Source organism: Capricornis sumatraensis, chromosome 8 (assembly GCF_032405125.1).
Source record: "Capricornis sumatraensis isolate serow.1 chromosome 8, serow.2, whole genome shotgun sequence".
In the NCBI taxonomy this organism is placed as follows: domain Eukaryota; kingdom Metazoa; phylum Chordata; class Mammalia; order Artiodactyla; family Bovidae; genus Capricornis; species Capricornis sumatraensis.
In genome coordinates this window covers 87,897,239-87,924,867 of record NC_091076.1, presented here as the reverse complement: position 1 = coordinate 87,924,867, position 27,629 = coordinate 87,897,239, and the positions used below count along the sequence as shown (strand labels likewise).

Below are 27,629 nucleotides of genomic sequence, written 5' to 3'. Positions count from 1 at the left end.
CTAGTTCCTCTCACATCCTCTTTGGCCAGAGATCAGGTAGTGACTGTATGCTTCCTGATCCTGCATACACAGGTCTTTCAAAGCACCTGTATGGCTTCTGCCAGGCCTTGGGTCCAGTCGGGCTGGAGTGGCAACCACCAGCAGGTCTTTCAGGGAAACATCATGGCCGTGAGAATTCTCTAAGAAGAGGAAGGAGGGCACATCCAGCTGCCTCTTCTCACCAGAGCTTCGGCTACGAAAGCAGGACTCGCGGAGCAGGGAGGGGTTTTCTGGAAAGGCAAAGTCATTGGCATCATCAATCTGTGCTGCTGGACCCAGCACAAATTCCTGGCGAAGGCCACCTCCCACTAGGGTCTCCTGCTTAAAACTGGCTGAGGCTCCTTAATTAGAATCAGCCACTGTGCCTTTCTTCCAAACAGTTTCTCTTCCCGTTTTGTTTTTTTTTTTCAGACTTAACACCCCAAACTTGTACAGGCCCAGCTGAATGGGTTTCATCTGAATAAGAACCAGAAAAGATTGAAAAGGGTACTTGGACATAGCATTCTATTTTTATCACTTTTTTTTTTTTTTTTTTTGCTTTCCCATTAAGGCGAGAGACTCCCTAAGTACAGACTACGTCTCCGCTATCAGACTGGGATCTCCCTGAAGGCAGGGGTTTCAGCCCCCCTCAGATGGAGCACTCCCCAAGATTAGGCTGGTTCTTTTGGTTTCTTCATCCCCTATGCTCTTGGCTCATCTTCGAACACACTGACACTCACGTGACTGGTCACTCAGCACCAGCTTTGGGTTGTAGTGAGCTGGGAACAAAGACAGCTTCTGTCTCAGCTGAACCTTGGTGAACAGCTCTGACATGGGATGCTGCTTCTTCAGGCCATTCTTTAGCAAAGTCCAGCTTGGGTTCGGACTCCACGAGAAGCTCTGGCATTTTGTAGGCAGAAAACTGTTTGATACTTTTTCTGGGATGAGGTACCAAGGCACCTGCTGTGGCTTGCATTTAAAGGAGGCCACCCTGTCCATCTTTGGGCCGCTACACTCAGAGCTGGCTGTCATAGTCACATTCAGCAGACATTCAGGGGTATCTGAGACCTGGGTGGTGGATTCTGGGAAGGCTTCTACTGAAGTTAGAGGCTGGAAGAGAAAATGGTCCAAAATGAGATTATGAAAAGCAAAGGCTACTTCCTATGCCCTTTTTAATGAAAACAAACAGATGAAGAGCTGCATTCATGAGCAATAAGAAAGATTTTGGTTAGAAAAGTTTCTAACCATGAATTGGTTAAACACTAAGGCAGAAGATGGTGCGGAATGTCCACAGAGCTTCCTCTGGAGGTCTTTAAATGGAGAGACTTTAAACACTGGAGACCGGTAATCAGAGAAATAGGTATTATTTCACAACTATTAAACTGGCAAAAAAATTGAAAGCTGGCTATCAGTGTTGGGGGAATGCAAGGGAGCTACAGGGACGCTCATGCACTGCTGATGAGAATGTAGGTTGGTCCAGACACTCTGGTGAACCATCTAGAAAGATAAGTAAGATAAGATTACAACTCGTACACTGAGTAGCCCTTGCTCACCACTACAGAAAACCTGCGTGCAGCAACAAAGACCCGGTGCAATCAAAAATAAGTAAATAAGATTACAAATACCTTGTGACCCAGCAATTCAGCTCCTAGCTATAGATGCTAAATAAGTTATAAGATCACTCCTTTTAAAAAAGTGTGTACACCAATGTTCCCAGCAACATTATTCACGATAGGCAAAAGGTGGATACAGCCCAAATGTCCACCAACAAATGAATGGATAAATAAAATGTGGTATAGGCACAGTGGAATATTATTACCATCCTCAAAAGGAAGGAAATTCTGATATATACTACAACATAAATGAACTCTGAACAGATTATGCTAAGTAAAATAAAATTAAAGTGTAAGTCGCTCAGTCATATCTGACTCTTTGCGACCCCATGGACAAAACCCCACCAGGCTCCTCTGTCCATGGGATTCTCCAGGCAAGAATACTGGAGTGGGTTGCCATTCCCTTCTCCAGGGGATCTTCCTGACCCAGGCTTTGAACCTGGATATTCTGCATTGCTGGCAGATTCTTTACTGTCTGAGCCACCAAAGAAGCTCCAAAGTGAAATAAACCAGGCACAAAGTACAATTATTGTATGATTCTCTTTATATGAGGTATAAATAAATATTTAGAAATAAGTCCATAATTGGGGTTGAGATTTTAAAATCCATCTCTAAGCAATGGATATAAAAAACAGAAATCAAATTAGTCTGGATATGGAAAATCTGAGTGACCCTATCAACCAGGGTGATTGAATTGAGATATATAACACTATAGTCAGCAACTGCAAAATACACATTCAAGTGCCCATGGAATATTCATCAAAGTGTTGCTGGTAAAATAAGACGATAAATTTTAAGACACTGAAATTTTATCAAAGCATTGTACAAACACAAAGGAATCAAATTAGAAATTAATAGCAATAAGCCACAGGACTGGAAAAGGTTGGTTTTCATTCCAATCCCAAAGAAAGGCAATGTCAAAGAATGTTCAAACTACCACATAATTGCACACATCTCACATGCTAGAACAGTAATGTTCAAAATTCTCCAAGCCAGGCTTTAATAGTATGTGAACCGTGAACTTCCAGATGTTTAAGCTGGATTTAGAAAAGGTAGAAGAACCAGAAATCAAATTGCCAACATCTGTTGGATCATAGAAAAAGCAAGAGAATTACAGAAAAACATCTACTTCTGCTTTATTGACTATGCCAAAGCCTTTGACTGTGTGGAAAGATGGGAATACCAGACCACCTGACCTGCCTCCTGAGAAATCTGTATGCAAGTCGAGAAGCAACAGTTAGAATCAGACATGGAACAATGGACTGGTTCCAAATTGGGAAAGGAGTACATGAAGGCTGTATATTGTCACCGTGCTTATTTAACTTACATGCAGAGTATATCATGAGAAATGCCGGACTGGATAAAGCACAAGCTGGAATCAAGATTGCCTGGAGAAATACCAATAACCTCAGATATGCAGATGATACCACCCTTATGGCAGAAAGAGAAGAACTAAAGAGTCTCCTGATGAAAGTGAAAGAGGAGAGTGAAAAAGTTGGCTTAAAACAACATTCGTAAAGCAATTATCCTTCAATAAAAAATAAATTTAAAAAACTCAACATTCAAAAAACTAAGATCGTGGCATCTGGTCCCATCACTTCATGGCAAATAGATGGGAAAACAATGGAAAGTGACAGACTTTATTTTCTTGGGCTCCAAAATCACTGCAGATGGTGACTGCAACCATGAAATTAAAAGACGCCTGCTCCTTGGAAGAAAAGCTATGACCAACCTAGACAGCGTATTAAAAAGCTGAGACCTTACTTTGCCGACAAAGGTCCATCTAGTTAAAGCTATGGTTTTTCCAGTAGTCATGCATGGATGTGAGATTTGGACTATAAAGAAAGCTGAGCACTGAAGAATTGATGCTTTTGAACTGTAGTGTTGGAGAAGACTCTTGAGAGTTCCTTGGACTGCAAGGAGGTCAAACCGGTCAATCCTAAAGGAGATCAGTCTGAATATTCATTGGAAGGACTGATGCTGAAGCTGAAACTCCAATACTTTGGCCACCTGATGCAAAGAACTGATGCAAAGACCCTGATGCTGGGAAAGACTGAAGGCAGGAGTGGGAGAAGGGGACGACAGAGGATAAGATGGTAAGGATGGCATCACTGATTCAGTGGACATGAGTTTGAGCAAACTCAGGGAGTAGGTGATGGACAGGGAAGCCTGGCATGCTGCAGTCCATGGGGTCACAAAGAGTCGGACATGACTAAGTGACTAAACTGACTGAATAGCAATAAGATCTCTAGAAAACTCTTAAATATTAGAAAATTAAACAATATACTTCTAGATCACCCATGGAACAAAAATGAAATCACAAGGAAATCATAAAAATATTTCAAAGAATGATGAAAATGTAACAAATCAAAATTTATGATATGAAGATAATCTGGTATTTACAGGGAAATTTATAGTGCTAAACACATATTAGATAGGAAGAAAGGCTTACAGTAAATAATCTAACTTTCTACTTTAAGAAAATAGAAAATGGTGATGGAATTAAACTAAAAGCTAACAGAAAAAAGGGAAATAATAAAGATAGCATTGGGAAAAAAAGGAAATAATAAAGAAAACACTGGTCTTCCCAGGTGGCTCAGTGGTAAAGGATCCTCCTGTCAAGCAGGAGATGCAGGTTTAATCCCTGGGTCAGAAAGATCCCCAGGAGAAGGAAATGGCAACTCACTCCAATTATTTGCCTGGGAAATCCCATGGACAGAGGAGCCTGGTGAGTTAGTCTATGGAGTCACAAAAGAGTCAGACACGACTTAGCAATGAAACAACAACCAACACTGGAAAAACAATAGCAATAGAAAATGAATAGAAAACAAACTGTAGAGAAAATTAACAAAGCCTAAAATTGGTTCTTTAATTAATAAAATGGATAAGCTCATACTAAGATCAAAATAAATAAAGAGGAAATATAAATGCTTTTATCATCCATGAAAAAGGAGATATCTTGATGTATCATGCAGACAGCAAAGGGATAAGAAAATTTAAAACAACCAGAAGGGACAGTAGTTTGGTTCTGATTCTAGCTAAGATGAATTAAGCATATTGCATCTATCTCTCCCATAGGCTATTCCTATAAAACCTGCACAGAATGCACGCATAGAATAGTTATCTGACAATTCTGAAAAGTAAACAGTAGCTAGCAGATCGAGGAAGATTTGAGGAAGATGAGAATTCGAAGCAACAGCAAGTCAGCAGTGCTGTGCTTTGTCGCTCAGTCGTGTTCGACCCTTTGAGACCTCATGGACTGTAGCCCACCAGGCTCCTCTGTCCATGCGGATTCTCCAGGCAAGAATACTGGAGTGGGTGGCCATGCCCATGCCCTCTTTCATGGGATCTTCCCAATCCAGAGATCAAACCCAGGTCTCCCACATTGCAGGTAGATTCTTTACCATCTCAGCCACAAGAGAAGTTGACTGTTTTTTCCTTCAGTATGCCCTGACCTGAACTCAAGGCAACTCAAAATTCAAAAGCGGGTACTGGGGAATATTCACTAGTTTGTTGTATCTTTTTAGATTCTACATATAAGTGATATCATACAGTATTTGTCTTTCTCTGTCTAATTTCATTTAGCATAATGTCCTCCAAGTCCAACCATGTTGCTGCAAATGGCAAAATTTTGTCCTGTTTATGGCTAAGTAACATTCCTTAGCCAGCTAAGTAATTCCTTAGATAGAGAAAGCTCTAAGAGAACCTTTTAGTTGAGGCTCTTCTTTTCTCTACTCTCTTTGCCCCCATGTCCATGATGAAAATCCTGAGGTGGATTTCAGTAATGAATAGAATTCAGTGATTAATAGAACTAGTATACAGAAATTTAGTAAGAATATAGAAGAACTGAACAACATCAGCAACCAAATAAATCTAATTGACCCACTGCCCCAAAGCAGCAAAACAGATATTCTTTTAAAGTGCACATAAAACATTCCCCAAAAGAAACCATGTTCTGGGTCATAACACAAACTTTAACAAATTTTAAAGCACTGAAATCATATAAAGTGTGTTCTCTGATGATATGGAATTAAATTAGAAATCAATAACAGGAAAACCCCCCCAAAACTGAAAGTTAACACATTTCTAAATTGCCAAGATATGAAAGCAACTTAAGTGTTCAGCAACAGAAAAATAGATAAAGATGTGGTATAACCACACACACACACACACACACACACACACACACACACAAAAGAATGTTACTTAGCCATAAAAAGGACCAAATTTTGCCATTTGCAGCAACATGGATGGACTTGGAGGACATTATGCTAAATGAAATAAGTCAGATAGAGAAAGACAAATACTGTATGATATCACTTATATGTAGAATCTAAAAAATACAACAAACTAGCAAATATAAGAATAAAGAAGCAGATTCACATATAGAGAATAAACCAGCGGTTACTAGTGGGGAGGGGTAATATAGGGATAGGGGAGTCAGAGGTACAAACTATTAGGTACAAAATAAACTACAAGGATTTATCGTACAACATGGGGAATTGAGACAATATTTTATAATAACAATAAATGGAGTGTAACCTTTAAAAATTATGAATCACTATATTGTATATCTATAATTTATATAATATTATACAGCAAATATCAGAGAAGGCAATGGCACCCCACTCCAGTACTCTTGCCTGGAAAATTCCATGGGCGAAGGAGCCTGGTAGGCTGCAGTCCATGGGGTCGCTAAGAGTCGGACACGACTGAGCGACTTCACTTTCACTTTTCACTTTCATGCATTGGAGAAGGAAATGGCAACCCACTCCAGTGTTCTTGCCTGGAGAATCCCAGGGACGGGGGAGCCTGGTGGGCTGCCGTCTATGGGGTCGCACAGAGTCGGACACGACTGAAGTGACTTAGCAGCTGCAGCAGCATACAGCAAATATAGCTCAATAAAAAAACACAAAAATAAATAAAATTTTTTAAATTAAAAAAGATACACATTTCTAAATAACCCAAGGGTCATAAAGACCATCTCAAGTGAAATTAGAAAACATTTTGGACTAAATGAAAATGAAAATAGATCAAAATTCATGGTATCTAGTTAAAGTTGTTTTTAGAAAGAAATTTATAGCATGAAATGTGTAGATTAGGAAAGAAGGTCTTATTCAACATTCTAAACTTCTCCCTTAAGAAATTAGAAAAACAAAAATAATCCAAAGCAAACAGAACCTAAGTATTAGTGACAAAAATCAATGAAATAAAAAAATCAAAAAAATAATAGGAAATCAGAAATAATAATAGAAAATCATCAGAAAATAATAGAAAATAAAAAATCCATGGAAACAAAACTCAGCTCTTTGAAAAGAATAAACTGATAAACTCTTAGTCAGACTTACCAAGAAAAAGTGAAAGAATGAGCAAATTATCACTATCAGGAATGAAAGAATATATCACTACAAACTCTGCAGACATTAAAAGGATAATAGGGAACTAATATAAACAACTCTTCATATACAAATCCAACAACTTAGATAAAATGGACCAATATCTTAAAAGCCACAAACCACCAAAACTCACTCAAAAGAAAATACATAACTATTAAAGAAATCTAATTATAGTTTAAAATATTCCAAAAAAGAAATCACCTGGTTGAGATCATTTCACTGGAGAACTCTAACTGAATATTTAAATGAGAAATAATGACAATTCTACACAATCTCTTCCAGAAAACAGAAGAGGAGAAAACACTTCCCAATTTATTTTATGGAGCTAACAGACAAAAAGTAACAAAACTATAGACCAACATCTCTGATGAACACAGACAATAAAAATCCTCAACAAAATATTAGCAAATTGAATGCAGCAATCTGTAAAAAGAACAACACAACATGGCAAAAGGGTCTTGGTCTTATATTCCAGGAATATAAGATTGGCTCAAGATAAAAAATTAATCAATGTAATATACCATATTAACAATGTAAGTAGAAAAACTTCTATCAATTGGTACCAAAAAAGCACTTGACAAAATTCAATATCCATTCATGATTTAAAACAACTCTCAGCAGACTAGGAATAGAAGTGAACTTCTTCAAGCTAGTAAAGAACATTGTCAAAACCTACAAATAATGCCATACTTAATGATAAAAGATTGAATGTTTCCCTTTTAAGACTGGAAACAAGGGAAGATGTCTACTCTCTCCTCTCCTATTCAACATTGTGCTAGAAATCCCAGACAGGCAATAAGGCAAGAAAAAGAAATAAAAGGTGTGAATATTGAAAATTAACAAGTAAAACTGTCTTTATTTGAAGATGGCCTAATTGTTTGATGAAAATCCTATGGCATCAACAACAACAAAATAAAACCTTAATAGAACTTATAAGGCACCTAAGCAATTCAACGAGAAGGGCAAGTCTTTCAGTAAACAGTCTTGTAACTAGATGTGCCTATGGGGATAAAACCCTACTACCCATCACCTAGCAAACTCAAAAGTTAATTTGAGTTGGATCATGGACCTATACACAAAGCTAAAACCATAAAGCTTTTAGAAAAAAACTGGGGAAATATCTCTGACATGGAAGTGCATGAAAACTTCTTAAACAGGACACAGAAAGCAATAACCATTAAAGAAAAATTCATAAGCGTCATTGAAATTGCTTTTTCACTAATCAAAAAACACTGGTAAGAAAGAGAATAGGTAGGTTTCCAGAATATATAAAGAGCTCCTACAACACAATAGCAAAACATAAAAAAAAACAAACCATTTCTTTGGATATATGCTCAGAGAAAAACGGCCCGAAAAGATACATGCACCCCAGAGTTCACTGTAGCACTGTAGTGTTTACAATGGCCAAGACATGGAAACAGCCTAAATGCCCATCAACAGAGGAATGGATAAAGAAGATGTGGTGTACATATATTCATACAATGGAATATTATCCAGTCATTAAAAAGAATGAAGCAAGGCCATTTGCAGCAACATGGATGGACCTAGAGAGCGTCATACTGAGTGAAGCAAGTCAGACAAGAAGGAGAGGAGAAATATCATATGATATCCCTTATAGGTGGAATCAAAAAAGAAATGATACAAATGAACTTATAAAACAGAAAGAGACTCACAGACTTAGAAAAGGAACTCATGGTTGCTAGAGGGAAGGGATAGTTAACGACTTTGGGAAGGTCATGTACAAACTTTTATATTTGAAATGGATAACCAACAAAAACCTGTTGTATAGCACATGGAACTGTGCTCAATATTATGTGCCAGCCTGGATGGGAGGGGGTTTGGGGGGAGAATGGCTACCATGTATATGTATGGCTGAGTCCCTTCACTTGTTCACCTGAAACTATTACAACATTGTTAACTGGTTACACCCCAATATAAGATGTTTTTGGTGTTAAAAAAAAATTTTTTTTTTAATCTGGGACTTCCCTGGTGGTCCAGTGGTTAAGAATCCACTTTGTAATGCAGAGGACATGGGTTCGATCCCTGGTCAGGGAACTAAGCTCCCACATGCTGCAAATGAAGATCCCTCGTGCCACAACTAAGATCGAATGCAACAAATAAACAAATATATATTCTTTAAATCCCATTTCTTAAAAAGGAGAAAGGCAAAATCTTGAACAAACTCCTCATAAAGAAACATATATGAATAACCAATAAACACTTGATGAAGTGCTTGACATGCTTAATCCTCAAATTAAAACTGAAATAAGAAATCACAACGTAGCCATTAGAGTGGCTAAAGTTTAAAAGACAGCACCAAGTGGTAACAAACATGGAGCAATCGGTACCTTCATCCATTGCTGGCTGAAATGTACAAAAGCTATTATAATCACTCTAAATAAAGGCTTTGGTGTTCTTATAAAGTTATACAGAGATCTACCCTTTGACCTAACAATCCTTCTCACAAGTAGTTATCCAAGAGGAAAGAAAACTATGTCCGCAAAAAGACTTATACAGGAATGTTCATAAGAGCTTTAATTACAATAGCAATAAAAGAATAAAACTAGGAACAACCCACATGTCCATCAACAGGAGAATGATGTACACACTGCGGTGTATTTGTACAATGGAACACAATTCAGCAATAAAGAAGGACAAAATACTGATATTTCCAACAACGTGAATGAATCTCACAGATCTAATACTGAATTAAAGGAGTCACACTCAAAATACTATATACTATATTATTCCACTTGAACAAAATTCTAAAATAGGCAAAACTACTCTAAGATGAAAAAGAGTCAGGGTAGTGGCTGCCTTGGGGAGGGATGCAGGGAGCAAAGGTCAATTGCCTGGGAAAGGCCAGAGGGAACTTTTGGGAAATAGCAGAAAGTTCTATATCATGATAGGGATATGGATCACAAGTGTGTATTTATTTGTCAGAATTGTTCAGCTAAAACTTAGCATTTTAATGCATGTAAAATTAATCTTAAAAAAGAAAAGAAAAAGTAGAGCTCAATAAGAATAAAAATAGGACATAGAATGAGAAAAATAACCCAATCACATTTAAACAAATTTAAATGCTTGCATTTTTAAAAATCTCTTCTTCACAAGGAAACATGAACAAAAGATGGTGGCTAGGTGAATGGAGATGAGCATAGGGATAAAGTGACAAGTAAATAAACAAAGCAGGCAAAGGCTTTGAATGAACCAAGTATAGTACAACATCCTGAGCCAATGATTTTGCTCAAATAAACATGAAATCCAAAAAAAGGGAAAAAAATGCATTTTTGCTAGCTGCCTTATTTTGTAATTTCATCAGAGTTAAGTAGTACTGCTTTAAGTCTTGGGTTTATGCAAAACACACACACACACAAGGGGGTGGATCTTAAGAAGTAGCAATAACATTAAAATAATAGCTAATGCTTACTGACTCCTGTGTGTTGAATACCACTCGAAGCATTTTTGTGGATCCTTCCATTTAATCCTCATAGTAATCCACTGGTAGGTACTATGATAAAAATTCCATTTTTTAGGTGAGGAAACTAAGGCTTAGGGAGACTAGACTGACTAGATGGAAGTCATGTATATAATAAAATGAGACCCCAAGAATCCAACAGAGGCAGCCAGATTCCCAAAGTATACTCCTTACTCTTAATGTTTATAGTAAAAAAAACCCTCATATAACATAAAATTTACCATCATAACCATTTTTAAGTGTATAGTACAGTAGTGTTAACTATATGCACATTGTTGGGCAACAGCTCTAGACTCTTTTTAATTTGCAAAACTGAAATTCTGTACCCATTAAACAGCCCTTTTTCACCCCACCCACCAGCCACTGGCAACCACCACTCTACTCTGTTTCTAAGAGTTTGACTACTCTAGATACCTCATATAGGTGGAAGCATGCAGCAGTTGGTGGTTTTTTGTGTTGTTTTTTTTTTTTTTTTTTTTTTGGTGGCTGGCTAAGTTCATTTTGGAGAAATGTCTATTTAAACCTTTCCCTCCCCACCCCACTTTTTTTCTTTCCTTTGGCTGAATCACATGGCTGGCAGGATCTTAATTCCTGACCAGGGACTGAACCTGTGTCCTCTGCAGTGAAAGCAGAGAGTCCTAACCACTGGACCACCAGGGAAGTCCAGCCTTTGCCCATTTTTTAATCAGGTTGTTTGGTTTTGTTGTTGTTGTGTAAGAGTTCTTTATATATTCTGGATATTAATCTCTATCAGATATATAATCTGAAAAGATTTTCTCCCATTCCACAGGCTGTCTTTTAATTTTGTTGATTATCTAAGTCTGATGAAGGCCCACTTATCTATTGGTACATTTGCTTCTTGTGCTTTTGGTGTTATATCCAAGAAACCATCGTGAAATCCAAGGGGATAACGCTCTTAAAGGTGTTTATCAAACGATGGGTTGCAAACCTACCACTAGGTCATGAAATTAATTTAGGGAGTTGTAACTGGTATTTTTAAAAAAAGAAAAAACTGAGCCACTCACTATATGCAGCATGGCTAAGCACTGTTTTAAAAACTTTTCTCCAGTTGTATGCATGTATATTTAATGGACTATGAAATAAAATGAAATTCTATTATGGGCTCTGGTTAGAAATTTGAAAAACACTGCACTACTCTATACTGAGCTTAGACCAAGTGAAGGCCCAACAATGCTGAAGATTTTCCAGTAGAGCCATCACATAGCTCTTGGTTGGCCTAAGTATAATGAATCCAAAAGGACCTGCGTTAGGACTGTCAGTACCACATTTATGTGGCAACTTGGTATCTACAAAAATAGAAAATCAACTGTCATGTGAAGTTAATATTTTGTGCCGATTTTATTGGTGCTATTTGTTTTGTTTTTTAATTAATTGATTTTTGGCCAGACTGGGTCTTTGGTGCTGAGCACAAGCTTTCTCCAGTTCCAGAGAACGGGTGCTCCTCTTCTTTGTGGTGTGTAGGCTTCTCTTGCTGCAAAGCATGGGTCCTAGAGTGCGCGGCTTCAGCAGTTGCAGCTCACAGGCTCTAGAGCACGAGCTCAACAGTTGTGCTGCACGGGCTTAGCTGCCCTGAAGCCTGTGGGATCTTCTTGGAGCAGGGATTGAATCCATGTCCCCTGCTTTGGCAGGCAGAGCCTCAACCACTGGACCACCAGGAAGTGCTTTGTTTTTGTTTTGTAGCTGTGTAAGAGTTATAGGTTTCCCTGGTGGCTCAGTGGTAAAGAACCTGCCTGCCAATGCAGGAGACACAGGAGACGCTGGGTCTTCCCTGGGTCGGGAAGATGCCCTGGAGGAGGAAATGGCAACCCACTCCGGTACTCTTGCCTGGGAAATCCCATGGATAGAGGAGCCTGGTGGGCTACAATCCATGGGGTCACAAAGATTTGGACACGACTGCAACAACTGAGCATGGAGCAAGAGCTATAAGTGCGCTTCTCTGATGGCTCAGATGGTAAAGAATCTACCTGCAGTTCGAGAGATGTGGGTTCAATCCCTGGGTTGGGAAGATCCCCTGAAGAAGAAATGGCTACCCACTCCAGTATTCTGGCCTAGAGAATTCCATGGACTGAAATGTCCATGGGGTGGCAAAGAGTAGGACACGACTGAGCAATTTTCACTTCACTTCAAGAGTTATAGGTATAAAGGCTTTATATCTGATCTTATGCTTGTATATATTAAAAAAAAGTTGTTTACAGTTGGAATCTGAAAGAGGTTTCTTTCCATCAAAAGGAGTCCATACATCATTGGAGTCTGAAACTCCATTGTTTCAAATGGAAATGTTGTTGAGGTGGTATACTGGGTTCAACAGCTCCCTAAAATTTATGTACACCCACAACCTCAGAATGTGACCTTACTTGGAAACAGGATCTTTGCAGATCTCAAGTTAAAAATAAGCTCATTGTGGATAAGGGTAAGCCCTTAATGCAATGACTGGAATCCTTGTACCAGTCAACACAGAGGAGAAGCGCAAGGAAGAAGTCCATGTGATGACACAGGCAGAGACTGGACAGCGACCACCAGAGTCTAGCAAGAAGCAAGGAAGGGTCCTCCCTAGAGAGGGGAGCATGACCCTGTAAACACCTTGTTTTCAGATCTGTAGCTTCTGATCTAAAGAATAGATTTGTGAGACCAGAGATGTGCATTTCAAGCCACTAAGTTTATGGTAATTTGTTAGAGTAGCCCTACAGAAGCTAATACAACAGATGGTAACCTGCCCCAAAGAGGGCATGCATCCTTTCTAAAAGCCCTATACCGTAGGTCTAGACTCTTAGCAGGAGTGTAATTCCACAACTTGGACTTCACAAGTGGGGAAATTGAGGCCTGAGAAGGGTAGGCAGCTTATTCAAAGGGCCATATAAGTCAGGGGCAGAGAATGGACCAGAAGGCAAGACTCCTGCCACTACTCCACCCCACCCCAGCTCAGTCCTCAGGAGAGGCAGACTGCGCTGCTTACCACAATGCCGGCGATCGCGTTCACTGCAGAGGTAGACTTGGCTTCCTTCATTTTGGAGATGGGTTTACTGAGCTCTGGCCTGGAGCAGCTGAGAAGGCTTGAATTCCTCAAGTCAGGTACAGAGCTATAAGGCCTTGAAGATGAAGGCTTACAGAGTGCTGGATCAGCCTCCTCTTCGGGGGCCTCCTGGTCAAGGCTGCTATCTGCTTCATTTTTCTCTGTGTGTCTGACACTCGAGAGCAAGTCAGGTGCACCGGACACCAACATCAATGGCTGGAGATACTGGGAAGAAGGACACCAAACATAGAGCCCATGGGAACCGAGCTCTGTCCACTTCCAGATCATCTGCACCCAACGGTAGGTGCAAAGGAGATCAGGAGGAGAGGAAAGCAATCTGAATTAATCTCTCTAATCCAGGGCTCTTAACCTAGGGTTCAAAGACACCCCTAGAGGGCTCATGGATGGCTTCACGGGGCCTTTGAAACACTTAAAACAGCAGTTACTTATGGCAAGAGATTCCATAGCTTTTATCAGATTCTCAGAGGGTCTATGACCCTAACAAAATTATTTTAAAAAAACCCCTCTAATCCTGTCACTTCAGAAAAGTCAACTGAATCTTTTCACTGAGCAAGAAGAGAGAGCCAGGCCAAGAAGGGGGTTCCAGAGACTGAGATCATGGGACAACTGGACAGCTGGCTCCAGCCTGGAGGCTAGTCCATACTTGGAGCAGAGAGCAGCCTGGAAGGACCAGCTGTGTTCTGCCCCACATGTAGTGTTCTGAGGCCCTGCCCCCAGGTCTTCCCTGTAGCCTCCTCTCTCAGTTGTGCCCCTGGCCTGTAGGAAGGGGGCATTCCAACCCAAACTGGAGTTGGGGACCATGAGTAAGGTAGTCCTAGAGGCCGCTGCCACATGGGGCTGGTCCTCAGCCTCCCAGCTGCTTTTACTCCTACTGGAGGGAGAAGGACAGAACAGCACAAGTCCTCTCTGCCTGGATGGAGGGATCCTCTGCAGGCTGCAGGGCTCCTTGTGACTTCCAGGCCCCGCTCCTGGGGCACAGCCCTCCATGCGGCCCCCATTCCTTCGGTGTTTCTGAGCTCTCAGTAGGGGTCTTCTCAGCATCCCCCCTGGACTGGCCCCAGCTGGGGAAGTGTGCTGGGCATGCGCGTTCCCCTCCCATCCACGTTTACTTGTTTGGAGGTCTGGCTGGTGGTAGTCTTGCATTTCTGCTGTTGTTTCTCTCGCCTGCTCTGCCAGCTCTTGCCTCTCGCTTGCTCGCCTGCCGATTCCTCCTGCATGTCTACCCTCTTCTGTTTCATTTGGAAGGATTTTTTCTCTTGTTTCAGTCTCAGCTCCTGGATCAGCTGCCTGCCCAGTGAGGATCAGTGAGTATCACACAGGTTAGGGATAGGCTATGAATATTATGGACATACTTCTTGAGGGGCAGACAAGATTGGGGCAAGGAGGGGCAGTGCTCCATCTTCCCTGCCCCAGTGTGTCCAAATGATTGAGAGTTCCAAAGCAAGAGATGGAGGAGAGAATCCTTCCTCCACCCACACCATTTCCCATCTGGGATTAGCCCAGGGAGAGATGTGGTGGGGGGCAGCACCCTACTCTACCACCCCATCTCTCCTCCCTTCCCAGTATGCCAGGATCACACAACCAGCAAGTGCTAAGGAGAGGGTCTGGGTAGGAGGATAAAATCAGGAGCTCCCACATCAAACCCCTTCATATGCTGGGCCTCTCTGGCCAATCATGTGATGGAAATAACTCAGTCACAGGACTCAGGGGACAGGGCTTCTAGAGCTTCTTCTGTCATTATCTGCTGGATGATCCTCTTTCTGCTCCATGAAATGGGTGGTGGGTAGGCATTGGACTGGATGGGATGAGTCCCTTCCAGTCCTTAGATCTGATACCTGAATGAATCTAGGAGGTAGTTCTGAGGGGTTGGGCTTTCTGGGAGTGGGGTTGGGGTGGCTGTCTTAGGGGTGAGTTTATAGAAACAGCTTCATATCCACTTACCAACATCCCACACCAAAGAACCTTATGATTCCTAGTCCTTGTGAGACTAAAGCAACCTCATGGCTGTCCCAAGGTCACACCATAGGTCAAGCACTATCTCCTCTTCCCCCAACACCCAGCCGCCCTCACCCCAGGAGCCTTCCTACCGGGCATAGACCTCCCGAGCCCTGGAGGTAACTGTATTCTGGAAGAGGGAGTTGTTGTCCTGGAAAAACTTCTCATACTTCTCCGAATTCACAGTGGGATAAATCAGGCGGAACCCTCCACAGTTTTCCTTCTCATACTTCTCAGTTTTCTCTACTCGCACGGCCTGAAAGCCCTTGACTTCCTCTTTCCTGTTGGGAAGCGGAACACAGGGCTGCAGTTAGGTTTTCTTGGGACCAATCCTGGAAAGGACATGGCCTTTCCAAGGACATGGATGTCATCTAGGGTGAGACCAAGGCTTTGCATGCAAGAGTGTTCAACCAGCGTTTCCTAGGTAAATGAATACATGAACGTTTCCTGAAAGGAGATTCTAGCCCTCCTGGGACAGCCGGTGTCATAATGCACTAAAAACAGCTGGTTAGAACACTCTTCCTAACAGCTCACCAAATTCTCTCCCATTACAAGTAAAGCCCATTTCCCTCTTGGCTTAGCTTCTGACAGGGGCAGACTGTCACCTTTCCAATCACAGTCCCTGCCATTCTCCTTTGGAGAACCGGCTAAACTTGAGGGCTTCATGGATAAGCCTGATGAGATTTTATGAGAGCTGATGATCTCATTCCCCTTCACAGCCCCCCAGGAGGTGGAGGTCAGGGCGGAGGATCAATAAGCCCCTTTTATAGTAGGGAAACCAGGAGCCCCTGAGCCATCCAGGGCCAAGTCATGACGAGGAGACTGATTCAGGGAATGCTCCTTAGACGATGCTGCCTCCTTCTCCAAGAGTTCAGTGGAAGGCATCCTGGAACGCCAGGCAGCATACACCTATCGGGCTCTGTGTCCAGACCTGGCACTTGCCAGCGAGGTGACCTATACAGGCAGCTCCCCTTCCAGAGTCTTGGTCTTCTTAGCTCCAAAAGCAGGACATACAATCCCCCATGCTACCACCCACCCGCCCCCTCCTTACAGGGAAGACAGTGGACATGAACGTGCTCTGAGAAACACAGTGCCATCCAAACAGAGACGGCCTGATGCCATGGCCGGGTTCCAGAAGTTCAGTTCCGAAGGACCAGGCTTGTGAGGAGGGCAGGGGCCACTGTGAGATCTGAAAAGCAGCAAAGCCAAGTCCTTGACAGGCTCTGAGACTTCCTTTTCGCTCTTGTAGGACGAAGGCAAATGCTATGCAGCAGGGATGAGGTGTTCCTCACAACACGGTGACAAGGGGAGAACAGAAGAATGTTCCCTTTTGTAAAGACAAATGGTTTTACTTTTTGTATCGGTAATCCCTGGATCTCTTCATATGATATTAACAAACTTATATTCATCACATGTACTTATGTCTATAAATTAATCTCCTATTTTTAGGAACAAAGGAAAAACTGTTTAACCTGCCACATCCTGCAAATAGAAACTAATGTTCCAAACAGGATTATCATTTGTTAGAACTGACCCATGACTGTACCTGGTCTCCCGAGAACGACACTGCTGTAGGAACTGCCCCCGCTGTCTCTCCTCCTCCAAGACCTTCTTTTTGTCACAGCTTCTCAGGTTGATCAGGACCAGAGTGTCGTACAGCAGACTATCCTTTACCTCTTTATCCAACCAGGAGTCAGTGGAGAAGCTCGGAGAGTGGTTTACCTGTGAGGACAAGACGGCAGCTGGGGAGGCTGGGCAGCATGCAAGCAGGAGGTAAAGCTAAGTGCCCCCTCAACGGAGCCACCCAAGCCCACCTAGGGGCCCTGGCTACCACAATGAGTAGGAGAGAGAGGGAAAAGAGAGTCTGGACTGGAGCCTCGGTGAAAAAAGGAGGGAGCAGAACCTTTCCCTGCAGTGTAACTAGCTTTTATTTCAGTCCTGAATTCCTGAGGAGCATGGCAAGGGGTGGGGGTGAAGGAGCTGCCTTTGGTTTCCCCTCCATCTGGGGTGCATGTGCCCCTCCTGTGCACTGTGCACCCCAGAGAACAGATGGAAGAGGGCAGTCCAGAGGGCCAGGCTGGGAGCTGGGGAGGGGAAGGGAGTGACGCATTCAGGATCCTGACAGGGGTTAAGGGTCAGGATGGTGGGAGGACTGGGAGGACTCATTGCTGCTCACAGAAGAGTCCATATTGTTCACAGGCATTATGTGACATTTGAAGACTTCTAGCAGTTTCTGAAGGCTTGCTCCTGGTAGCTTATTCTGCTCTTTGGTAAGAGCTCTGAACACCCATATTCTCCTTCCCACCCACACTTGGGAACAAGGGCTAGGAATGGAGGAAAGGCAAGACCCCAGGAATTTGATATGTAATTCTGGGTCTTCCCCTCTGAGGGCTGCCTCTGTATCACTGGCAGCCGTCACCATCACCTCTGACTTGTACCACAACCCTGCCCTTGCCCCTGCTTCCGGTGTGTACACTGAATGCCCGCGGGAGAGGCCTGCTCGCACAGGTCCAGTCAGGAAGAGACGCAGACACCCAGAAGCTTCTCTTCCTCCTCTTCCCACCACCCCATGGGTCTGGAGGAGACAAGAAACTCACTGAGTGGCTCCCCGCCCTTTTCTGTGCCCACAGACACTAGGTTGTTCTCTGCTGGTGCTTGGAACTGGATCTAGGCCCCAGATAGCCAGGCCCAGTAGCTCCATCTGATCTCAAATATCCTCCACCCACCTTTGATGAAGAACAAAGTCTCCTTTCTGTGACGGAGACAACTGTTAGAAAAGGTAGAACTGTCTTTGGAGTCACTCTGCACCTGAGATCAGAGCTTCTAAGTCTGGGTGGACCTCAAGAAAGCACAAGGAATTCTCTAATTCCCGGCCGTCTACCTCCCTCTGGTGGCCGCTTTTCAGCAAAGGGAGACGCCCCAGGCAGCAGGCACCGGGGAGGCCGCTGCTCGACAAGTGGATTACGACATCCTAGCTGAGCCAGGAGGGCGGAGGGATGGGACTGACCCCAGTAACAGGCGCCAGCTTCACCCCTCACCCCAATCTCCCTACCTCCAGCAGCCAGGGCTTGAGTTTGTGATCTAACAAAATGTCAAAGCCCAGGATTTCAAAACAGGCGCTGTTGAGTGTGTGGTGGGGAAAGCAGGTGTGGTAGTTATGCTTGATGATGGGGTAGGCCGAGATGATCGTCTTGATAATAACGTCCTCAATGTCTCTCCAGATCTGCGCCACGTTGTAGCCATGGCTCTCCATGTACGTGTTGAAGGTGGAGAGCTTCCTGGAAGGGAATCATGGGCTGTGAGGCAGGGCAGCCCACCTCTGGTCATCTAAGGCCGTAGAATGCTAGAAACTAGAAACTTCTAGAGAGGATAAAGTCCCAAAGCCAGTGGGAGAGACACCCAGGAGCCAGGGTAATCGCTGTGTCAGCTCAGGAGGACCCACAGGAGAAAACATCTGTGGGCTGGGGCAGGGATTAGGTATCCCAGTGGAAAGCTTAATGGATGAATTTTTAAAATTGTAAAAACCAACACCCCACATCACAATGTTGCTTTGGTAGCAATGGTTTCTTAGCTTTTGGTGTTCATTAGAGGCACTTAAGGAGTCTTTTAAGACCACTGATATCTGGGTTCCACTTCCACTATCTGAGGGGATTCTGGGGACACTAAAGACATAGAAATATTGTTTATTTTATTCAATGTTAACCCTGTAAAGGGAAGCCCAGAGGGAAAAGGCAACCCCAAGGCATTTCCATAGATAGGGTCACCCACTGTCCCAGGCAAACCACACAGTCTTGACTTTACAGCTGAAAGTCCCACATCCCAGGAAATCCCTCAGTCACAGGCAAACCAAGATGGCTGGTCCCCCTGTCACAGATATCAGAGAATGTCTATCCCTTGTAGAGAGGTCTGTGAAGAAATGCTCCAGTCAGCTCTGAGCTGGGCAGTACAGAGACAGGACAAATCTGACAGGTTCAAAAGACAATGGTGGGGACAGATACCCGCCCCCTCACACACACACAGGTGTGCACAGAGAGCCGAAGTAGGAAGTGAAAACATTGGAGGAGGAAGTATGGGTGATGCAGGGGAATGAAAAGCGAAGGGAAGGATGAGAAGACGGGACACAGCTCAGCCAGCAGCCCACAGATCTGCACCCCGTCAGCAGAGCCAGCGCACACTTACTAAGGGCCTGCTGGTGGCACCAGTGGTAAAGAACCCGCCTGCCACTGCAGGAGACATAAGAGACGTGGGTTTGATCCCTGGGTCGGGAAGATCCCCTGGAGGAGGGCCTGGCAACCCACTCCAGTATTCTTGCCTGGAGAATCCCATGGGCAGAGGAGCCTGGTGGGCTATAGTCCATGGGCTCACCAAGAGTTGGACACAACTGAGTGACAAACACACTGTTGTGTGTGCAAAATTCATGCGATGAGGGGATCCTGAGAAACCAGCACCTCTCCCGTGGGAAGCCTAAGGACCGTTGAGGAGCCAGCACACACATGAAACTGCCAAAGATGCGTTTATAGGACGACAGATAAACAGAGACACTCAGTGCAGAGGCACGCCTTTTCTACCTGCCATTGTCCAGGATGAAGTGCTGCTCATAAATGAATTTTCCAGATCACTTGAAGCCAATCCTCTCAAGTGCAAAAAATAAAAAAATAAAAAAAAGTGTTTAATTTGCCTAACTGGGAAATAAATATTCCCAAAATAGATCAGACACTCCTCTACCATCTTATAATAGACATTATGAATCATAACATAACCTCTTCTTGATGATTCAGGCACATCACAATGAATACATATTACTGTGCAATTTCATAACGCCCAGTGGTTAGTCCATTCGATTTAACACACCAACTATGTGCCAGGCTCCCTGAAAGATGAAGAAGGCCTGGTCTCTGCCCTGGAGGCCTGCCAAGTTTCCAGTTTTTCTTCTTCACTGCTCCTACTGAGTTTGCAGTCTGGTGGGGATTTACTGCAGGTATGGCTGGTGTCAAGCTAGGAAGTGGGGAGTGTAGGGCAGGTGAGGCAGACAGTAGGAGAAGCAGATGGTTTTAAAAGGTGAGGAAGAGGAGAATGAAGAGAGGTGAAAGCAAATTAGAGGGAGAGAAGGAAAACACTCTGCCCTAAAACATGGGAAACACCTAGATTCTAAAGCCAGGGCGCCATACTAACCCTCAAGGAACTTAAATACAACTGGGGACACAAGACAAACATGTGCTCCAAGCAAAGAGCAGTTACAGGCTACAGCTGATGCTGACCAGGAGGATGGTGGGAGTCCAGAGACGGAGAGGCTTCTGGGGTGATTAGACTCAGATTCCACAGGCTTGTCCTTAGAGATGGAAGACAATCCTCCCATCTGACAAGTGAGGAAACAGAGGCCCACGGAGAAGATGGGTTTCCCTCACACTGCAGCGGTTATGTGGCTGGACCAGCATCAAGGACCAGGTCAGAGAAGGCAACACAGAGCTTAGTTAGACAGAAAGGGCCTTCAAGGATGTTTCCCTATGTTTCCAGTTGGAGCTGAGCAAAAGCAGAGAAGTGGGAATGAGCAAGGCTTGTGTATCAAAAAGTGAGCCAAAGAACATCCTGGGAGAACACCACAGAGTGGATGGTGCAGGCAGTGTTACTAGTAGTTAAGGGTAAGGACCAGACTCAGGAGTTAATTCCAGCTCTGCCACTTTCTAGCTGTGTAACCTTGGCCAAGTTTCTTAACCTTATTACACCTGTTCCCTAATATGCAAACTTGGGAAATCATGCCAACTTAATAGTGTCATTGTGAGGATTAAATGTATTGAGGTGTGTAAATTTCTCAGAGCAGTGCCTGGCAGACAACAAGTGCCCAACAAATAAAATGGTAACTATTATTGTATTAACAATAATAGTGGGAAATGGGGTCTGGTCAAAGCATAGAGTGACTAGAGGAGTTTGAACTGGTACTCTAGGCACCTGGGAACCATACTGGTTACCTGAGTGCAGAAGTAATGAGTATATGGAGTGTATAATAATAACAGGAGCCACCTGCATGGGGGTTATGGTTTTTGAGGCCTATTCATACACATCATCTCAATAAGTTCTTATGGTAAATCTGTTTGAGGCTGGCTGGCCAGGATTCATTTTTATTACATCATTTTATTTATCTATTTGTATTTATTTTGTGAGCTGCACTGCATGGCTTGTGGGATCTGATCAGTGAACTGATTAGGGATCGAACCCATGTGCCCCCTGCGGTGGAAATGCGGAATCCCAACCACGGGACCACCAGGGAATTCCCTATCACGTCATTTTATTTATTTGTTTGGCTATGCCGAGCCTTTGATGTGGCATTCAGGATCTTTTAGTTTAAGCATCTAGGATCTATTTCCCTGACCAGGGATTGAACCCAGGCCCCCTGCATGGGAGTGCAGAGTTTTAGACACTGGACCACCAGGGATGTCCCAATCTCATCATTTCAGAGATGAGAAATCGGAGGTACAGAAAGGTTAAGCAGAGGTGCCTGGAGCTAAGGAGAAGAGTGATGAGGTCATGCGACAGTCAAGGAAGAGGCTGAACCAAGGTCGGGGCCTGGTGGACAGGAAAGAACTGGGGGACATTTGAAGGAAGGAACTTCAGAATTCAATGATTTGCTGAAAAAGGAAACATCTGAGATGATACCAAACTCTCCAATCCTGTGAGTCAGAAGGCAGAGGGGGAAGCTTGGACTGCGGGGGTGGACATGAGGAGACAGGATGCAAGATATTGGGAAATGCTGAGCAGAAAGCCACACAGACATCCAGGTGCAGCTGAGGAGAGATGGGCCTAGAGAAAGGGTGGGTGAGGGACTGCAGACCAGGTAGGAGAGGGGGCTCCAGCAGGGAGGGGGATGGAGAAGAGCAGAGTGCTGATGCCAGGCCTGGGTGAGAGAGGCGAAGAGAAAGAGGAAGGAAGGAAGGAAAATAAAGGCAGCAGAACAATACTCTACACCCCCACCTTGGTCCAGGCACCACATACACCGCCCATCACAGTCTGAGGGCCCAAAGTCTATCAGTGGGGTGTTTGTTCTCATAAGAGGAGGAGGAGGATGGTCCTTTAACTACACGCCTTTAGACTAAGGAGAATCACAGTAACTAAGAGCACTGTCTGGGCGCTCTTACAGGTCGCGTGAGGCTTGGAGTGACCCTACGAGGTGGGCAGAGCAGGGCATCTCACTGCTCTCATCCTACAGACCAAGAAACGGAGGCTCACAGAGGTGAAGGGACTTGCTCCAGACGACTCAGCCAGCGAGAGTCAGAGCAGGGACTGGAAGCTGGGCCTCACCAAGCCCCGATGTTCAACATGGAGCAGTGCAGAATGCCAGTGGGTCCCCAAGGACCAGGTGGGCAAAGAGGAAGTCAGGGAGCTGTGGGCAAGATGGGTGGTTGGCACTCTCGGACAAGAGGGAGATTGCCTCCTATCCATCCGACATGTCCCCTTCCAGCAGGCTTAACCTACTGATTTTCCTTTTGCTTTATGGAACTCTGCTACCGAGAGAGTTGTGAAATTTCCTGTGCTTCTCTGATGCTCTGAAGCCAAACAGACTCTATTTATCAGTCCTTTAAGCCTGATATAAGAGAAAGATCATGCACCTTGGAATCTGACAGACTGACATTTGTGTCCAGCTCTAGCATTTATAGCCTGTAATTTTCGGCAGCTTATTTAACCTCTCAGAGGCCCAGTCTCCTCAACTATAAAATGGAGGTGATGCCTAACTCATAGCTGTCCACCTACAAAGGGGAGGTGATGGCACCTCTGCCATGGTGTTGTAAAAATTCAACTGAGAAAACATGCACTCAAAGCACCAACATGGGCCCCGACACACAGGCCTTCCTTGCCCTCTCCCTTTAGCCTAGTCATCTTAAAACTCAATGAGACAGGATTAGATGATAATAGAAGTGTAAAGGCCGCTGGGGAAAAGACTCATGCATTCCTCCCATTTTCCCCCATTCTTCTGGGGAAACTTCCAGCCAGCTAGCCACAGGTCATGTCACACCAGGACATCATGCCACATCATTTGAGAATCTCTGTTGAAGCAACACCCCAGGGAACCCCAGGCCTGGCAGGTCCTTCTCCAGTGGCAGACCAGCAATCAATAAATAGCTGTTGGTCTGGAAATGTCAGAAGGGCCAACTGTAATATGAGTATGTTTTGGTGTGTGTGTGTATCCTGCTGGGGAAACAGTTCATGTTTATCTCTCCTCCTCCCAACCCCCTAGGGTTTATGATGTGACTTTCTTTTAATGATTAACAGCCAGAAGGCAGAGGCTAAGGCGTCTGTTCTGGGTTTAGAGGAAAAGAAATATTTTGTGAGACCACATGATCTGAAATGGAAACACTGATGGGGACTGACGGGGTCTGAGTAGAATCACAGAGGGCAGCTCTGAGCCCAGCAGGGAAAGAAGAGAAGGGGAACTGCTTCCTTACCTCTTGCTGCCAGAGTGAGCATCTTGAAGGAAATTGGCACTGTGCTTATTAATGGAATAATTAGTCAGGTGCATGCAGATATCATTCTGGGGAAAGAGACACAAGTCTGTGGGGTCAGAAGGAAGCGCAGCCTCCCACTTCCTCTGTGCACCCTCCCGTGGGCCCTGGGGTTTAAAGAGAAGGAAGAGGATGTCTTAGGGCTTACATATACTGGCAAAAAGGAGGAAGAAAGAAGGGGTACCCTATAGCCTGGAGCATATCACTCCCACTCCTCCAGAGGCTGAGTGGCACTCGGCTGAGGAAGACCTAAGGAACCCTGGGGCCAGGGATGTGGGGGGAGGACTAAGGGCTTGCCCATGTCCTTTTTTTGAGCATCATGGAACTGTGGTTTTGCAGTCAGGCCACAAGTCCCATCCTCGCCTCTTCCTAGTTCTGTGAACTTGGGCCTTGGCCCAAGGTCCTGGACTTTCCTAGTTCTGCTGTCCTTATAACTGGATTTTAGTTTCCTCATCTGTAAATTGGAGATGATAATCCCTATTCTGAGGGCTCTTGGGAAGGCTAAATCCAAGAACAGATACACCCTGTTACCCAGAAAATGAGAGTCCAGCAAGTGACAGCCACATTCACCGTGCCTTGAGAATGCAGATGTAATGAGGGGTTTTTTTACCAGCTTAAAAAGGAAGTGGAGGCAGCGTATCGCCGAGCTCACCAGGTTGTCTGTGCAGGGATGGGAATAAGAGGTGGTGGCGAAGCGTGCCAGTCCTTCATTGTACACAAAAATCCTGAGGGGGTCACAGGATGTCATGAGCACATAAATCCGTAAGTCGAACTTGAACCCATCAATGATAAAGGGCTGGGAGGAGAGAACAGAAGCCCCATAGCGTCAGAGGAGAAACCCAGACCTGAAGCTCATTAGGGCCCTGTCTTGTGTTTGGCGTCAGCTCCAACGTTGCCTGTGTTTAAAAAAGGGTGGCCTGGGCCGGGACTAGAGAGGGAGATGTGGGGCCTGGGCCCTGTGACCCATCACGTGACCTTGTGGAAGTCACTAAACCACACCTGGCCTTTGTTTCCTGATCTGTCGAATGGCACAAGTAACTACCTTGAAGAGCTCTCCTGGCAATGAAACAAAATAACATGAAGAAGTCCTGTGATGAAGGACATGTTGTCACCCTCCAAGACTGTATATACTACAGTTGCCCTTCTGCCAGAATTCTCACGCAGTTGCAATGCTGATGGCAATGCCAGCCAGGCTTCCCTTCCATGTACCTTCTAGAAGGCTCCCTCTCTGTACTGGGCTTTATCGCCAGTCATGGAGTACAGCTGGTTGCCCTGGTCTCTCCAGAGCTATTTCTCTCTCCCAAAGGAGGTGGGATCTCCAGAGAGATCCTGCCAGGGGCCAGCCTGGCAGGGCCAGACCAACCTCCAAGGGTGCAAGGGCACTCTGGCCTAGGCACATGTCACCTCTCCAGTCAGAAGGCTTGGTCTGACCAAGTACAAGGCAGAAGACGGGATTTAGCATCACTCCTCCCCGTCCTCCCTTCCCTAGCTTCACAGTGAAGCTACAGCGTGAGGGTGCGTGGATGACAGATAAATAGTTATGATGAGGAAGTACCTTTGAGATATAGAGCTGACAGATCATATCCTCCCCTGGTTTGATTTCTTTCACTGTTCGGGTGATGAATATACCTTTCCCTTGGCAGCCCGAGTCCGGCTTACAGATGTAAGTCTTATTTTTTCTTGACCTGCTGTAGTTCTGCAAATCTCCCCAGCTACCAGAGCAGGGAGGGAATGAGACACCTTTAGCTGGGGATCAGCAAAAATGAAAGCTAGCTCTTTATTCTTTTTTAAAAAGTGACAAAAACCCTGGAATTGACAGACAGATGCCCAGAGATCTGGAGAGACAGCGGAGCACACACAGTGGTGAGTGGATGGGCTCTGGAGGGAGATCAGCGCTGGATTTAAGCCCAGGCAACATCACTCACCAGCAGTGTGGCCCTTTGCAAGGACTTGGCCTCACTAACCCTCAATTCCATCATCTACACAATGAGGACAGTGACAGTTGTCTCATACATGACACAGTGCAGGCAAGGTGTTGGTACATGCCTCACATCCCATAAAAGTAACTGTTATCCACACAGTTTGGCTTTGAGTTTACAGATAAGAGATGTGGAGTTCTGAATCTGACTCAAGCCCTGACAAATGATGTGACTTTGGATCTCCTTCTGGACTCCAGCTTTTCTTCTGTAACACCTCCACTCTAGCTACAGTGACAGGGAAAATGCTATCTTTTTATTTTAATTTTTGGCCTCACCCTGTGGCATTTGGGATCTTAGTTCCCCAACCAGGATTGAACCTGCACCCCCTGCATTGGAAGGCGGAGTCTTACACTGGACCACCGGGGTAGTCTGGCAAATGCTATCTTTGAATGTACTTTGAAGAAAGTATACTCAGAAGCAAGCAACCAACTTAAAGGATTCTAAATCTCAGCCTTGCGATACTTCTTGTTTTCCATTTAACTCAAGGAGCTTTGTGGCCACTGGAGGTCATGTAACTACAATGTCTCTCAGTGGCCATGAAATCTGGAGGAGCCTGCTGACATGATGACAAACATATTTCCTTCTAAGTTGCAGCTAAGCTCTTCCAATTGTTCTAGACAAGTCTGAAAAAGCTGGGCACCCTGGCGCTCTTGGTTCGGGAAAGCACTCAGTGGAGCAGGGACAGTGGGACTCCTGTGGGGCCCCTGCCCTGTGAACATCATTCTGATGCCAATGCTTCTGTACCCCCACCTCATCCAGACACTAGACGGTATCCAGGTCATGCTCATGTCACTTCACATTTCTCCTGCTTCTCAGTGGTGTGGTCCAGAGTACTTTATGTACCAGGGATGGATGTCCAGATGGATATAGTGAGACAAGAGATGGGAAAAGGCTGACTGCCATGTCCTGCCATGGGTCAGAGGTCAGGCATCCCTCCCTGCTCCTACTGGTTAGAGGGCTCTAACCATCACCTTACTCCCTCCAGAAGTGCTCGAAGGCCTCAAAAATTCAGAAACTGCACAGTGAAAGGACTGGAACAAGTTCAAAATCAACAGCTTTCAAGGTGAGAACAAACTCTCATCCCAACTGCAGGCACAGGCTCCAAGGCACCCAGCCCCTAAATGTCATCTAATTTTACAGGCAGAGCCTTGTGTTTTCTCAACCTTGGACACACCCTTTATCCCTTCTCTTCCTGAAGAGAGAGAAATGGAAGATCCTACGGGAAGGGAAAGTAGTAACCAGGGTTAGGGGCAAGAGGAAAATGTAAACTGGGGGTGGGGAGTGGAGAAAGGGGCACTCACTCAGCAGGAAGACACCAGGTCCTCGGGAAAAAGTGGAAATCTTTCGGGAACATCTTCAACATGCGGCTCATATTCCTGGCCAGCAAGTCCTTGCGGCAGATTTCACTCATCCCTGGGAAGTGATTGATTTTCTGCAAAGGAAGCTGGAAGTGGTGAACAATGGGGCCCACAGGAGCACCCAGGAGCTCCCCTTTGGGGTCAGTCATAAGAGTGGGGCCCCACAGAGTCGATGCCATGCTTACGCCGAGGACCAGCTCTGACCCAGATACCTGGTAACTTTTCATTTCCATCACCCGTTCCAGTGA

At 44.6% G+C, this 27,629-nt stretch overlaps 1 protein-coding gene across 1 annotated transcript; it reads right to left on the bottom strand.

The window, feature by feature from the left end:
• On the bottom strand, positions 1-27,629 carry TTLL6 (tubulin tyrosine ligase like 6). The gene is made up of 12 exons (XM_068978756.1): positions 27,594-27,629; positions 27,325-27,455; positions 25,600-25,756; positions 24,697-24,840; positions 23,988-24,073; positions 18,605-18,830; positions 17,099-17,274; positions 15,645-15,833; positions 14,667-14,844; positions 13,480-13,761; positions 759-1,128; positions 1-269 (listed from the first exon to the last, which is right to left on the bottom strand). The coding sequence occupies exons 1-12, from the start codon at positions 27,612-27,614 to the stop codon at positions 1-3; spliced, it is 2,229 nt and encodes a 742-aa protein (XP_068834857.1). The 5' UTR covers positions 27,615-27,629.

Excerpts from the sequence above, each read along its gene's own strand:
- TTLL6 (XM_068978756.1), bottom strand. The coding sequence starts at position 27,614 with ATGGAAATGAAAAGTTACCAG. Across the intron at positions 24,074-24,696 it reads ATCCCTGCACAGACAACCTG|AATGATATCTGCATGCACCT; the intron begins GTGAGCTCGGCG and ends CTCTTTCCCCAG. Across the intron at positions 13,762-14,666 it reads CCAGCCAGACCTCCAAACAA|TATCTCCAGCCATTGATGTT; the intron begins GTAAACGTGGAT and ends CCTTCTTCCCAG.